We start from the raw sequence: 16,372 nt of genomic DNA, 5'->3' as shown, positions 1-16,372 counted from the left end.
ATTCTCAGAAATGCTACCCGTTCCACGCCAAGCAGGACCAGCTAGGCAAGTGTAGATACAGGATCTCAATGCATGGCTGAGAAGGTGGTGTAAGGCAGAGCGTTTCAGATTTGTTAGGAACTGGGGAACCTTTTGGGACAAGGCAGGTCTGTACAAAAGGGAGGGGCTTCATCTTAACCAAAAAAGGAATCAGGCTGCTGGTGGTCAACATTAAAAAAGTGGCAGAACAGCTTTTAAACTGATCCCTGAGGGAAAGCCAACCGGAGCTGAGGTGACTTTGGTCTCGGAATACAGTATCTATGGGGATGCAGACAGAGAGGGCGGCTTTTCTAAATCAACCACATACAAGCGAGGAACATAGCAATGTGCATGTGACAAGGGATAGTGTCTGCAAAAGACTTGAGGGTAAAGCACATAAATCCCAGGTTAAGGACAGAGACAGGGTATACAGGTGTCTCTATGCTAATAGTAGAAGCATTCGACCTAAAATGGGGGAGCTAGAGTACAGAGTTTTGAAGGAGGACTTTGATATAGTGGGCATTACAGAGACATGGTGGAATGAGGAGAACCAGTGGGATGCTGTTATACCAGGCTACAGGCTCTATAGGAAGGATAGGACAGGGCGCATTGGGGGTGGAGTTGCCCTTTACATCAAAGAGAGCATAGTATCACATAAAATAGACAATGCAAGGGAGCTGGTTCCCCTACAGAATCACTGTGGATATCAATACCAGGTGTGAAGGACAGTTTAATATTAGGAATATATTATCGTCCCCCAGACCAAAGTGCACAAGAGGATTCTGAGATGGAAAAAGAAATTAGAGAGGCCAACAAAAACAAAAATGTAGTGGTAATGGGTGATTTTAACTATCCCCATATAAACTGGAAAAATGCATGTTCAGGTCATAGTAAGGATATGCTAAATGACTGTGGCTTAGAGCAGATGGTTGTGGAACCAACCAGGGGAGAGGTGATCCTAGATCTAATTCTATGTGGGACCCAGGACCTGGTGCAGGAAGTCAGTGTTGTTGAGCCGATAGGGAACAGCGACCACAATGCTGTCAGATTCAGTATATCAGCATTCGAACAAGTGGCAACTACTAATGTAGTTACATTTGCCTTCAGAAAGGGAAATTTCTCAAAGATGAGGGGGATAGTGCGCAGGAAGCTGAAAGGGAAAATCAAGAGAGTCAAAACTGTCCAGGATGCTTGGAGGTTATTTAAAAACACAGTAATAAAAGCTCAGCTGGAATGTGTTCCACAGGTTAGAAAAGGCAGCACCCAGTCCAAAAGAAAGCCACCATGGTTAACAAGAGAGGTTGAGGAAATTATCAGAAAAAAGAAAATGTCTTTTAGAAAATGGAAGTCCAGTTTGACTGATGAAGAATATGAGAGGGAACACAAATGGTGGCAAAAGAGAAGCAAGTTAGCTGTAAGGGAGGCAAAAAAGGATTATGAGGAACGCATGGCTGCGAACATCAAGACCAGCAACAAACAGTTCTTCAAGTACATAAAAAGCAGGAAGCCAGCAAGGGAAGCGGTAGGCCCGTTAGATGACAAAGGAACAAAGGGTGTGCTAAAAGATGGCAGGGAGATTGCAGAGAAGCTGAATGAATTCTTTGCATCTGTCTTCACCCAAGAGGAGGTGAGGAACATTCCTGCACCTGAACCAAGCTTCTTAGGAGGCGAATCCGAGGAACTTGCGAAGATAGTGGTAGACAAGGAAGAAGTTCTGGCAGCCATTGATAAACTAAATGTTACCAAATCCCCTGGCCCAGATTGCATTCACCCAAGAGTTCTTAAAGAGCTCAAGCATGAAATTGCTGATCTTCTCACTCTAATATGCAACTTATCCCTGAAATCAGGCTCCATCCCTGAAGACTGGAAGATGGCCAATGTCACACCAATCTTTAAGAAAGGATCTAGGGGAACCCGAAATTACAGGCCAGTCAGTTTGACATCTGTTCCTGGTAAATTAGTAGAATCTATCATTAAAGATAAAATTATAAAGCATGTAGAAAAGCAAGACCTGCTGAGAAAGAGTCAGCATGGCTTTTGCAGAGGCAAATCCTGTCTTACAAACTTACTAGAGTTCTTTGAGGGTGTAAACAGGCATGTGGACAGGGGTGAACCGTGGACATTGGTTCTACTTGGATTTCCAAAAGGCTTTTGACAAAGTTCCTCACCAGAGACTGTTGAGAAAACTCAGCAATGAAGGAATAAGAGGGGAAGTCCTCCTATGGATTAAAAACTGGTTGAGAAACAGGAAACAAAGAGTGGCTGTAAATGGGAAGTTCTCACAATGGAGAGATGTCGAGTGGTGTCCCCCAAGGATCCGTTTTGGGACCAGTGCTCTTTAACCTATTCATAAAATGACCTGGAAGTAGGGGTGGGTAGCGTGGTGGCCAAGTTTGCAGATGATACCAAATTATGTAGGGTGGTGAGAACCACAAAGGATTGCGAAGAGCTCCAATCGGACCTTGATAAATTAGGTGAGTGGGCTCAGAAATGGCAAATGCAGTTCAATGTAGCAAAATGTAAAGTGATGCACATAGGGGCAAAAAATCCAAACTTCACATACACGCTACAGGGGTCAGTGCTATCAGTCACAGACCAGGAAAGGGATTTAGGCGTCTTAGTTGATAGTTCCATGGGAATGTCAACTCAATGCATGGCAGCTGTGAAAAAGGCAAACTCTATGCTGGGGATCATTAGGAAAGGAATTGAGAATAAAACTGCAAAGATTGTCATGCCCTTATATAAAGCAGTGGTGCGACCGCACTTGAAGTACTGTGTCCAGTTCTGGTCGCCGCATCTCAAAAAAGATATTGAGGAGATAGAAAAAATGCAGAGAAGGGCAACAAGGATGATTGAGGGACTGGAGCACCTTCCCTATGAGGAGAGGCTGCAGCGTTTGGGACTCTTTAGTTTGGAGAGGAGGCGGCTGAGGGGGGATATGATTGAAGTCTACAAAATTATGCAGGGGGTAGAAAATGTGGACAGAGAGAAATTTTTCTCTCTTTCTCACAATACTAGAACCAGGGGGCATACATTGAAAATGCTGGGGGGAAGAATTAGGACTAATAAAAGGAAACACTTCTTCACGCAACGTGTGATTGGTGTTTGGAATATGCTGCCACAGGAGGTGGTGATGGCCACTAACCTGGATAGCTTTAAAAGGGGCTTGGACAGATTTATGGAGGAGAAGTCGATTTATGGCTACCAATCTTGATCCTCCTTGATCTGAGATTGCAAATGCCTTAACAGACCAGGTGATCGGGAGCAACAGCCGCAGAAGGCCATTGCGTTCACCTCCTGCATGTGAGCTCCCAAAGGCACCTGGTGGGCCACTGCGAGTAGCAGAATGCTGGACTAGATGGACTTTGGTCTGATCCAGCTGGCTTGTTATTATGTTCTTATGTGCTTCTGAAGAAGAAGAAGAAGAAGAAGAAGAAGAAGAAGAAGAAGAAGAAGAAGAAGAAGAAGAAGAAGAAGAAGAAGAAGAAGAAGAAGAAGAAGAAGAAGAAGAAGAAGAAGAAGAAGAAGAAGAAGAAGAAGAAGAAGAAGAAGAAGAAGAAGAAGAAGAAGAAGAAGAAGAATTTGGATATATATCCCCCCCTTTCTCTCCTATAGGAGACTCAAAGGGGTTTACAATCTCCTTGCCCTTCCCCCCTCACAACAAGCACCCTGTGAGGTAGGTGGGGCTGAGAGAGCTCCGAAAAGCTGTGACTAGCCCAAGGTCAACCAGCTGGCGTGTGTGGGAGTGCACAGGCTAATCTGAATTTCCTAGATAAGCCTCCACAGCTCAAGCGGCAGAGCGGGGAATCAAACCCGGTTCCTCCAGATTAGAATGTACCAGCTCTTAACCAATTTGGGAAATTTGGTTTTTATACCCCACTTTTCTCTACCTTTAATGAGTCTCAAAGTGGCTTATAATCACCTTCCCTTCCCCACAACAGACACCCTGTAAGGTAGGTGGGGCTGAGAGAGTTCTGAGTGAACTGTGACTAGGCCAAGGTTACCCAGCATTCTTCATGTGGAGAAGCGGGGGAATAAACCTGGTTCACCAGATTAGAATCCACCGTTCATGTGGAGGAGTGGGGAATCAAACCCAGTTCTCCAGATAGAGTCTACCTGCTCTTAACCACTACACCATGCTGGCTCATGGTGGTCTACAACACAAAACAATGGTTTACAATCACATTCACATGACAGGAAAGGCAAAACAGGATGGGAAGGGAAGATGAAACTAAGCAAATATCGATACCAGTGTTTACAGTGTTGTATAATGGCCTGGTAGAATGGCTGATGCAGAAGACCAGTCAGGGAAGGAAAGAGCAAAATGGCAATCTGTCTTCGTCAAGTTGATCAAGACTGCTTTACTATTTTACTTGTCTTCTGATTCAGCCAGGTTAAAAGGTCACTGCAGAAAATTATGCTGGGAGAAGAGATTGAAGCCTTACATAGAAAGACATTCATCAGCCCAGAAGGGGAGATGAGGCTTCTCCAAGGCCATGCAACTTTTGATGGATATGCTTTGCTCTATAATGGCCCCTAAGAATTAGATAAGTCATTTACAAGGAAGCTTCTCAAGCCCTGTTATGCTAGAGATTTTGTATCCGTTGGACATACATCAAGCATGTGGCATCCACACTGCATGACATGCATAGTCTTGTCTACACTGTTGTAAAAGTCAGGAAGCAGGACAATAATACAAGAGGGGGAAAGTGATGGGGGGGGGGGGGTTAAGGTAAAAATAGCAAATGTGGGTACCAGCACTTACAATATAACACAACAATCAGGAAGAATGGCCAGTCCAAGAAAGAATAAACACCCCCTCTCCCCACAAACCCCTTACTAATAAGTTTCTTACCAAAAGCTGTGCCATAGCTGGTAGCATAGAATTTTAAGGGGTCCATGCTTCCACCAGAACTTGTTTTCACATAGGGAGAAACGATTCCCAGGGGAAGACGCCCCATCTTTTCTGAGGTTACAGAGGAAATTTTCCTGATGTAGGATTTCCCTGGAGAAATAGAGATTGAAGATGACTGACCACTGATCATTTTGGATAGCAGGGCTTTTTCTCTGCTCCAGGAGGAAAACTAGCACTGAGGCTTATGGAAACTCAAGAGCATGTACATCTCTCTAGAAACGGAATGAGGACACACACCGCTCTATGATGTCATAGCAAGCACAGAATAAAGAAAAGGCTGATCACATCCTGATTCAAAACCACAGTCCTACAGCATAGCAGTGCTGAACCTTTAAAAGTCTTTCTTGATTTTTCCATGTGAAACATAGTAATAACCAGATCTTCCACAAATATGATACTGGATGCGATGATGACCATTTATAGTCTACCTTTCTCACTGACACCCAAGATGGATCACAAGTGTGAGGACAGGGTCAGAATTCAAAATGACCTGGGCAGATTAGTGAGCTGGGCCAAAACTAACAAAATGAATTTCAACAGAGATAAATGTAAGAAACTAAACTTACTGCCCCATCCAAAGGGCGGGGAGGGGGGGGGGCAAATCCGCTGTGGGAGCAGTGTGCTAGCCATGCCAGCGAATTTGCCCTCCTTGTGGTACTTATCCTGGCAGAAGGGGGATTTCACTGACACGCAGTCAGTACCCTCCCCCAGCACTGGGATGTGTGCCAACTGAACGCCAGCATTCCCGTGCCCATACTGCCTCCATTGACACAGCAGGCGCACTCCAAGGGCATGGCTGGGGGAGCGGCCAACATTAGTTGGCTCCCTCCTGGCCGTTCACCATCATACATTGGTGGCAAACTTAAGCCACCAAAAACAGTGGCTGAAGTCTGAATAGCCCCGTAGAGATTGCTCAGTGGCAGGGACGCTTTTGCACTTTTGCAGCCTCCCCACGCCTGTTGGGAATGGTGTGGGGGCATAGCCAAGAGTCATGGCAAGGTGCCTGGCTTGTGAATTGGGTTGCTTGGCAGAAAAAATTGAAATGCAGAGATATAGAATGGGTGATACTTGACTTGACAACAATACATATGAAAGGTATCTGGGAGTCTTAGTAGACCACAAATGAACATAAGTCAGCAATGTAATGGGGCAGATAAGAAAATCAATGTGATTCTGTGGCTTATTGTGGCTTATTCTGCACTGGTCAGACCTCACCTGGAATACTGTGTCCCATTCTGGACACGGCAATTCAAAAAGGATATTGATAAGCTGGAATGGATCCAAAGAAGGACAGCCAAAATGGTAAAAGGTCTGAAATCCTTGCCCTATGAGGAGAGACTTAGGGAGATGAATATGTTTGTCTAGAGAAGAGCAGGTTAAATGGTGACATGATAGCCATGTTCAAATATCTGAAAGGATGTCAAGTTGAAGAGGGAGCAAACTTGTTTTCTGCTGTTCTAGAGACTACTAGGACAAGGAGTAATTCAGGAAAAGATATCCCACCTAAACTTTAAGAAGAATTTCCTGACAGTAAGTTACTGTCTTACTGTCTTACTGTCAGGAAGTCAGGAAATCTCCTTCTTTGGAGATTTTTAAACAGAGGCTGAATAAGCATCTGTCAGGAATGCTTTGTGTATTCCTGCATGGGAGGGGGTTGAACTTGATGGCCCTTGTGGTATCTTCCAACTCTATGATTCTATGATTTTTAAAAAACTTATCAATCAGTAAGTCAGTTTCCAGATACAATAGGATTTGAATTTAATAGCAAAGGCTCATTCCGCACATGCAGAATAATGCACTTTCAAACGGCTTTCAATGCTCTTTGAAGCTGTGCGGAATGGCAAAATCCACTTGCAAACAGTTGTGAAAGTGGTTTGAAAATGCATTATTTTGCGCGTGCGGAAGGGGTCAAAGATTCCTAATAAGACAAAATGATGAAGTTGGGCTGGGACTGTGGATTGGGGCAGGCGGGGCGGGGGACACGACAATGCATGCAAACATATCTATTTAAGGCAACATGACAATCTGGAATGATTTATCACTATAAAGGTGACCTCTTGAGCTGAACCATTACACTGCAGCTTTGGTCCTTCTACAGTGATATCTCCTGACAAACTCTGTTTTCCATATTTTGTGAAATGATCGAATTGTGGGGGTCTTCCTATGGGCTCAGGTAGACCATTCCACAATGTAGGAATCACCAAAGAGAATTTGTGTGAATGAGCAGTTGCTCATTTCACCTATTTGCTGGGTGGAACTTACAGACGGTTTGCTTAGATGAGCAGAGCTGTCACACTGGAATGTAGGAAGAGAGATGGTTGTGCAAGTATGTGGATCCAATGAAATGGATGCCATCAGCAAATTGATAATACTCTATTCTAAAACCATAAATGATTTATCATAAGGGCTTTTAATGGATATTGAATAGTATTGGGTACAAAACTGAGTCTTGTGGAAGCCCCCAAGGCAGGTCCCACATTGCTCCCAACAGCAGCCTTCTCAGTTCTGCCCCCAAGGAATGAAATGATCCAATCCAAAGCATATCCTTTAATGCATACTTGTACATTCAAATGTTTCAACAAGATGGAATGGTCCACTGTATCAAAGGCTACTCATCTAGTACAAGTAGCAGAGAAGCACTGTCTTTGTCTGCATTTAGACAAATGCTTAGTCGCCATCTGAAATTGGTGCTATTTAGTCTTATGTATTTTATTACTGTTACTGTTTGTTATTTCTATATTGTTGAAACGTATCGTTTATCTTGTTAGCCACTCTGAGCCCTTCGGGGATAGGGTGGGGTACAAATATAATTGAAATGAAAAAAAATCATCCCCTAGGACGATCAGCATCATTTCTGTCCCAAAGCCCTGCCTGAAACCAGAGTGACAGGGGTCTAGAGTAAATGATTTATCCAGATAGGCTTTCAAAAAATTCCGGAAGTGCACATAGAGAACAAGTGAACTGGTTTTCCTGAGCAAACCCTGCTGAAGTCAAGAGGAAGTGTGTAACATTATGGCAATGCTCTTTAGTTCCCAGGGTTATCTAGTAGGTTACTTCATTTTCTCCAGATAGCCTAAATAGGGAATTACATACTCCCATCGAAGCTCCTCTCACCAGCATGGCCAATTGGCCATGCTGACAGAGGCTGATGGGAATTGTAGTTCCTGAACATCTGGAGAGCCGCAGGTTCCCTACCCCTGCACTAGGGATTTGCATTCAAATATTAACCAATCAAACCTTAATGTAACATACCCTGCTTTAATATATTATTAATAAACTGTACTATTTGGATACCTTAGGCTCTAACTGGTATTCCAACATGTGGCTGGCAGACTTCCAGAAAGTTAGTAGGCGGAGAGACTCAGCACCCATGCAACTGACAAAGATGTTTGCCGCTCAACAGAATGATCTTCTCACCAAGGAAAACTGCAGGAGCTTAGATGAGACAGTGGCTTTTGACTTAGTATATGTTAGCTTCCTAGGGCCAGGGAGCACCATAGATAGGTTTGGGATGCAGCAGTCTTCTCCCTCAACCAGTTCTAAATCCATTTTGTGCAATCCACAATTAGCAAACAGTCCATAAATGAATTCTATCCATGCCCTCAGTGCACTTCTGTCACCAGTCCCGTTCCATCTTTTGAGGATAGCATTTACTCACCCTGCCCCAGACAAAGTCCTGGTTGCTGGAAGATTGCTACAAATAGAAGCCTGACAATACCCCAAAGGACAAAGCCAGTCAAATAAGTTAGAAACTTGCTGGAGGAATGCGCAGACCTGAAGACTAACAGTTTGTATCCTAGCAACCAGCACATAGCAACCTGCTCAGACAACATAGTGACTCCCGACAATTGGAAGAGGAGGTTCGCATTTGTAGATGGTGTGGAGACCTTGGAAGACATGAAGTGGCCCTTATCATACCAGATCTTTAAAATGTAACCTCCCCAGGTAGTGTGCATTGGGATTCTCAACAGCAACTCTCAGAACTTGGGGGTGGGGCAGAGAGAAGGTTGTGTGCAGTCGTCTTGTCAAATCTGAATAGATTCCACACTGACATTGTGTTCTTTTCCTTTAAGGATACATGCCTCAACTAATTCTTCATTTCACGTCCTCACACTGTCTGAACAAGGGAAAATGGAACAAGTGAAAGTTCTCAGGAATTGCTACATTCGGAAAGCTGCTTTGAGTGGAAAGAAGTGAACACATGCAGGTGATGTGCTTTCCACAGGTCTGCGGTCACAACTGCACAATGATTTTGAAGTTTGGAATTTGTTCTCTGATACAGAATCTAACAATTTAATCTAGTACCCCCTACAAGTTTTAGCCTTTGTGTTTTGTCATAGATATAGGAATCTTACCCAAAAAGATTGTGGAGAATGTTTCTGCACACCAGAAACAGAGCTGGCTTAATCTCTTGGTTAAACGTGCCAAAAAGGGAGTCCAGGGACCCCAAAAAGAATAGCCTTGGATTGGGATGATAAACAAAGAGTAACGCAATAATATAGCCTTTTTTACTAGATTAGAAACCGTCTAACTGATATAAATGAGTATTATGTGTTGTGGCCTAGGTGCAGAAGTGTGAGAATGGCAAGAATGTCCAACTTAAACAAAAGAAAAGATACCGTTCAAAGAGGGGCTGTTTTGACTGAGGACGAACATATGTTCAAATGTATGAGAAACATGTATTTACATGTAGGTTTTGTTGAGGTAAAAAGTAGCAATAATGAACTGACAGATCTACTGTGCAATCCAAAGTTGGGGGGACAGGGCTGAAGCCAGATTGGAAATGGTGGCATCGGTGTCCATTCCACCAGCACCACACAAAGTGGCACAGACATCAGTGCCAAGGGACATAACATTGGTGGCTGACCACCACCACCCCTAAATTCAGAAGCTGAGCTCTTCTGGCAGCCGGCTACTGCTACAAATGCCTCACTGGTATAGAAGGGGGCATTCTGCAAGCACTCCCCATATACTTTCAGGCTGGCTGACAATGGCCCCTTCCAACAGTACAGACTTATATCACCATAAATGGTGGTGTAGGTCACTTTTTGTTATGGACTTTTTGTGTGTGGGGTGGGGGGAAGGAGTTTCTCATCCCCCAGCATTCTCATTACCGATTGCCTCTTTGGAGGCAGTGCAGCTCTGCCCCCCCCCCCTTTGGATTGGGCTGCTAATATATTTGAAGAAGATATTCAAGTATAGCGAACTTTGTATGGTGTTTGAAGATATAAGAAATAATTAGCCAGGAATGTACACCCTTATCGAGAAGGCCTGCTAGCTTTCATTAGGATATAATTAAAAAACCTATAAATATGCGAAGCTGAACTGATTTGATTGGGAGCTATTCCTTAGAAGGGGCTTCTTGTTTATGACTTCCTTATCTTTGGGTGGGATCCTTTTATAAAAATGTAGTTGCTTCCTTTAATTATCTGTGTAGCAATAATGGATGGTACAATTTTCTTTTTGAGTTAGTGTTAAAGACAAAAAATAGCAATGCTTCAATAAGTGATAAAATAGAAGCAAATGTTCTGTAATAGTATTACATGTATGTTATATCCATAATAAATAAATAATGAACCAGAAACAATGGTTTCTGGGAACAAGGGGGCAGAAGCAAACCAGACAGGTTTGTATCTACTTTCATTTTTGAAGTGGGGAATCGACCAATGTTGAGGTGTACCTCTTCAGGAATTAAAAGATCTGATATAGAAAAGCTTAGGGTCTCTTAAGTGCATGCTTATGTCTGAACCAGGCCTTACCAAAGTAGTCCAGAACAGTCTGTCATGCCCCCACAGAGCCTTTGTTTATTTCCCCTTTAGTTTCCCCACAGTTAGTATGGGTTTAGCTATGTTTTGTACAGTATTCAGTGGGAGGGAACCGAATTTAGTTCTGTCCCTTTAAGAAGCCCTAGGGCTGGTGTTCTACGGCAGTTATTACCCAGCAACCTGTCTGATTTGGCAGTTGGGGGCCAACGGAAGCTGGGTGACAGCAGCAGTTAGGTGCCAACGGAAGCTGGGTGACAGCAACAAGTTAGACAGTCAAAGATGTTATAGATTCACAGTATTTAAGTTAAACAGTTATAGATGTTATAGTCTCACAGTATTTACAATAAATTCCAGATTCCAGAAAGTTTCTGCAACAAAGTAACCTTTATTTAGTTAGACCCGGGAGGAGTCAGGGTCTGTCAACATTGTTACAATTAAAGCTTTAAGTATTGAACTGTTAACTGAGTCAGTGAGTCTTACATTCTGCTTTGGCCGGGTGCAGGCACCTAAATAACCACCTGGGGAGCAGAACACAGTCTGCAGAACAACTGCTTGTAAAATCTCAGCAACCAGAATGGAACTGAACAGCATTTGCAGTAAGTCACAACCATGAGATCCAGGGATATAATTTCTGGGGTCTCTTTAACAACAATGTTGTTGTGAGTTAACCATAGTAAGAATAACAATGTTATAAGCTGCTCTTGATCCTAACTGAGGGCGAAAGTGGGGTATAAATTTAATAAATCCTCCATAACATGTAACAAAATATGTATAAGTTATACAGCTGTTCACTCACGTTATACAATTTGGCACAGACTCTGTGCAATGACCTTTTGACATGGAGCATATGGAGCACTGAATAAACCATGAAGATTTTAATCCACAGTAGATCTATGTAAAGAGGAAAGGCAGCCTGGTACAGCTCCATCTTATCAGATCTCAAGAAGCTAAGCAGGGTTGGTACTTAGAAGGGAGATCCTCAAGGATGACTCTGCAGAGGGAGGCAATGACAAATTACCTCTGCTTCTCACTTGCCTTGAAAGTCCCTTGCTGGAATTGCCATAAGTCAGCTGCAACTTGACGGCACTTCACACCCAGGTCCATTCATACCATACATCAACTCAGATTAATCTTTATGTAAGTCCTTCAGTACTGAACAATTACCATTCCATAAGTTTATAATGACACCATGTGGTAGTTTCAAGGTAAGGCCCCAGGAAAAAAGGACTCCATAGCCCAATTTGAGCTCTTTTCCACTCACAGTATTTCCACTGAGTCTGGTCCTTTACAACTGCAGGCTCTGTTTTTTGCAGACATGCCTCAGTGCCTCTCACAACAGCTTTGAAGATTTTGTTGTGTTTCCCCATTTTTTCCAGCTCCTTTTTCTGCAAACTGTTTTCTAGTCAAGTTGGAATCGGCGATATCCCCACTGCCGATTAATCCAGGCATACTCACCCGAAATATCCAGGTTTCACAATGAACTCCCCACAGCTGAACCGCTGAACACAGACTCATCCCTGTTCTGACACTTCCCGCCCCCCCCCCACTCATGTGTTTTTCCCGAACCTGCTTGAATGTGAACCTTTTTTTAAAAGTATGTCTCCAATCCAGATTGGTGGGGAGGTTCAGGGGTCTAATGTGGTTTCAAATTTCCCACCATAGAGAGTGATGCAAATGCCTTCCAGCAAAGCCTTTTTTTTGTTTCACGCCAGCTGAGTCTATCATTGTAATGTGTGCACGAGAGAACATTACTCACTTAAACATGTGCATGAAAGAACATTACTCACTTCAACGTTAGCAGGTTTATTTCGCGCAAAAAAAAGTTCCTGCCCCAACACGGCACGACAGCCAATCAGGACGAGGAAGGAAGAGCCACTGAGCAGATCACGCGTTTGATCACACAGTAGTGGGGATTGCTGCACTGTTTGAAAGTGTGATTGAGATGGATGTCCTCATCACATACATGCCACGGTGGGGAGGGTGAAACCTCAATGAAAAGGTGCTGTTCCTTTTGAAACCTGGTTGTATCTGTACTTAATTTTCAGTGGGGATTCAATCATCACTTCATTGGTAGTGTACAATGTCTCAGTTTGGGTCTTTTTTATACTGCCCATTATACAGGAAAATCTTCATGTTACCATCGCATCTCCAAACCCTGCCTTGCCCGCTTCTTTGGGCCTCTCTGTTCCTCCTCTCCCATTTCCTCAGTGATGTAAACAAAAAAAAGTGTTTTAAAATGTTTTTTAAAACATTGGCCATTTATGCAAGTGCAGTCTCTTTCACTTTGAGCGTACGTTCCCTTCAGGTTTTATTCTAAATTACACACTTTCCCCCCTCTTCAGCACTCACCCTGCTGTCAGATCTGAGAATCCCCACAGTTTCCAAGTGCTTCATAAACATGACTTTCCCCCTCCCATTGTAGAGAAAACCCATGCATTATAGTTTCCACTGGTTTTCTTGCTTTTTCCACCTTTTCCCACCCCGCAACATCAGTTCCTCCCACTCCACTGACCCTCTCATGCCTCCTCCATATATATATAAAACCATATGATGGTGTGGTGAACTCAGTGAAATTGACAAGGTTCAGGAGGAACGTTTTAAACCAGACGGTCCCAGAAAGAGGAGGAGAGGATGGGACACATTTTATGCAGGACACAAGGGAAGATCTCTGCTAGCCACCCCTACACACACACCATGCCATTACCCCCTCATGATTGGAAGACTTCAAAGGGCGCCTGCAGGAGATTCTGAACATGTGTATGTGACTGACTGCACATATGAATAAGGTCTGGACATGCAGTCAAGGAGTGCAAGGAAAAAGCATCCTAAGACCTGGACAGCACTCTGATTGGATAAGCTGACTTGTGCTCTGACTGGTGGAACAACCAGATAACAGAGGGAGGATATATCTCTGAGAGGGAAAAAGATTGAACACTTTTGGATTTGGATTCCTGCATGTTAACATCAAGTCCCTTAGCTATGTGTGAAAATTGACCCTGAGAGGATTTCAACCAGAGAGTGAATCTGATTTGACATACGGTTTGTAGCAGTGAATGCTGAGAGCATAAATACACAGACAAAAAAAAAACCCTGGAAATTTATTATTCGTCAAGGCAGAGGTAGAACAGTTGAGAGATACTTTCCGCAATTACTATAAATAAAGGGTGAGGGAAAGATATCTTCTGGAAGATAGAAAATAATTCCTAAACCAGTTAGGAAGGGAATTATACTCAAAGGAGGACTCCCTGTGGTGTATTAGTGATCTGCTTAAGTTACCTCATAAGGGAGATTTCTGTAGAATGGGTGTCTAAAAGCAATCACAGTATGATCTATCCATCCAGTCATCTGTGCTCTGAGTTTAGACTCTGATGTTGTTGCATATGTAGTTTACTGTATATGCACAATTATTAACACCCCCCGCCACGCACACACCAAATTTTGCTTGCAGAGGGTATGGATTGGGAATTTTTGTAGGCAGGGTCACAGTAACACTACTGCAAAATATCACCAACTACTGTGTACCATGGGTCAGAGGAGTGTTTTGAATGCAACTGTTTATTTATTCCAAGATTTGCTTCAAAGCAGTCATATATTCCATATACAGGGAGAGTATATACACAATACTCTTGTAGGGGCAGCCAATTATTTGTTTCCTTTGCATTCCTGGTGATTCTTGGACGTGCATGTTCATTGTCAACCCACCTGAGAATTTTTGTATCCCAACTCTCTAACCACTAGGCAAGAAAAAGAGATTTCCTCCCAGAGAGAGACAGGAAGTTGTGAGTGGGGAATTTGGAAAACATAACTTTAACTGTGCAACTAAATGGTCACGGGCACCGTTTTATGTGCTTTCATTTTCTCTTCCTTGGAATCAATTGTTGCCATGAAGGGTTAGAGCAGGGGTGGGCAATTATTTTTTCCATGGGGCCGCATAAGAAACAGAAAATATTGGGGAGGGCCGGGCCAAAAGGCAGGGGGGCAAGGCACTTTTAAAAGCCCCGCAGAAGCCAGCAGCCAAGGCAACCAGCTTCTGCGGGGCTTTCAAAGGCGCCTCGCTCCCCAGCAAGGCAGGGGGGGCCAGTCAGGGTCATCCGGCGGGCCGGATGTGGCCCGCAGGCCGTATAATGCCCAGGTCTGGGTTAGAGGAACTTTTCTCACATAATCTGGTGACTATTAATACAGATCACAGTCACAGCTGAACACCTACAGATTTGGGTAAGCATGCCTATTTGCTTGTTATGGATTTTTTGGGCTGTGGTCTGGTAGATCTTGTTCCTAACATTTCGCCTGAATCTGTGCCTGCCATCCTCAGAGGTGTATCACAGGGAAAAGTCTGTTACATACTGTGTAAGGCTTATCTCTGTGATGCACCTCTGAATATGCCAGCCACAGATGCAGGCAAAATGTAAGAAACAAGATCTACCAGACCATGGCCACAGAGCTCGGAAAATCCACAACAAACAGTTGAATCTGGCCATGAAACCCTTCAACAATACATGCCTACTTGGTTTGCTGGTGCCTGTGTGGGGGTCAGGAAGGTGCCACAAGGAGAGAGCAAAACTGCCCTCTCTCTCCTCTGCCAATAGCAGAGACAGGTGATTCCAACAATTCCTCTTCAAGGGCCACCTGACCAGGATGATGAATTAATTTTCGGGTCATGTGACCAACATGGATGAACAGGGTGAACAAGGAAAATATTCACAGTTCTTGCACCATAGGTCTTTGGAGCAGACAAAACTAGTAATGCTAAGAGTAAATGACACATGAAACAGTCACTCGCTAGGCAAATATTGCAACTCAATCACAGTAAAATTATAAACAAAAACAGAAGCTATCAAGATAAAAATATTTTAATGTCCTTTGAATTTGCAGTTTTTTAAGCCTTTAATATTTAAATCAGTTATAAGAGGCTTCCACTTGCCACTCCATCAGAGTGAAGAATGATCAGTTAAGCCTGAACACAAAAAGGTTATTCTGGAGTTCATTTTATAGTCTGTAAGATACTACCAGATTCCTGTTGTAACAAGGATTCCCATTTGAAATAATCTGAAAACATTATTGACATTTATTTATGAAAATATCAGCAGCGCTTTCTGGTAAACGAAAGATGTGTGAATTCTTCCATAGACTACGATGTATTCACCACAAAACAAATAAAAAACTCTATTCTGAATCCAGGAGCTTTCAATAACCATAGTTAACTTCCCAGATATTCCATACTTAAGCAAGGATATTGAATCAGTAATGGTTGGGTAACTTTAGGTATTCATTGATGAAGCAGACTGTAGATCCTTTCCAACCTGGTTTCAGGCCTAGGCATAAGCCTGAAACAGCCTTGGTCACCCTGGAGATCTGCACCAAGAGATGGACAGAGAGAGAGTTACTCTGTTAGTTCCCTTGAACCTCTCAATGGATTTGATAAAACTGATCACAGTATCCTTCTGGACTGGGAGGCATCATTTTGTGACGGTTTCAGTCCTATTTGAAGGGTAATTTCAAAAGATGGTGTTCCACCTTGTCCCCTATATTCTTCAGCGTTTACATGAAACCTCTGAGTGAGGTCATCTGTAAATATAGGCAGAGTTGTCCCCAATATATAGACGACACTCAGCTTTATCTTATACTTCTAGCGCAGGGGTAGGGAACCTGCGGCTCTCCAGATGTTCAGGAACTA

General features: G+C 43.3%; 1 protein-coding gene and 1 long non-coding RNA gene across 3 annotated transcripts in view; one reads left to right on the top strand and one right to left on the bottom strand.

The window, feature by feature from the left end:
- PPP1R32 (protein phosphatase 1 regulatory subunit 32) overlaps nucleotides 1–8,693 on the bottom strand; it is a 32,233-nt gene extending 23,540 nt beyond the window's left edge. The window contains exons 1-2 of one of the 2 annotated variants that reach the window (XM_048485694.1): nucleotides 8,592–8,693; nucleotides 4,874–5,023 (exon numbers count right to left, since the gene is read on the bottom strand). In XM_048485694.1, coding sequence (XP_048341651.1) covers nucleotides 4,874–4,979 — 106 coding nt within the window. In that variant the 5' untranslated portion in view covers nucleotides 4,980–5,023; nucleotides 8,592–8,693. Of the gene's footprint in view, nucleotides 1–4,873; nucleotides 5,064–8,591 lie in introns of those variants that run through there. The other variant, XM_048485693.1, reaches the window with a different exon arrangement.
- Nucleotides 8,694–8,780: 87 nt separating this feature from the next.
- On the top strand, nucleotides 8,781–10,246 carry LOC125427180. The gene is made up of 2 exons (XR_007243646.1): nucleotides 8,781–8,878; nucleotides 9,007–10,246. It is a non-coding gene; the product is annotated as an uncharacterized LOC125427180 (long non-coding RNA).
- The last annotated feature ends 6,126 nt before the right edge of the window (nucleotides 10,247–16,372 follow it).

The sequence above is a fragment of the Sphaerodactylus townsendi genome, linkage group LG02, assembly GCF_021028975.2.
Source record: "Sphaerodactylus townsendi isolate TG3544 linkage group LG02, MPM_Stown_v2.3, whole genome shotgun sequence".
Classification (NCBI taxonomy): domain Eukaryota; kingdom Metazoa; phylum Chordata; class Lepidosauria; order Squamata; family Sphaerodactylidae; genus Sphaerodactylus; species Sphaerodactylus townsendi.
This window is presented reverse-complemented; position numbering and strand designations above follow the sequence as displayed.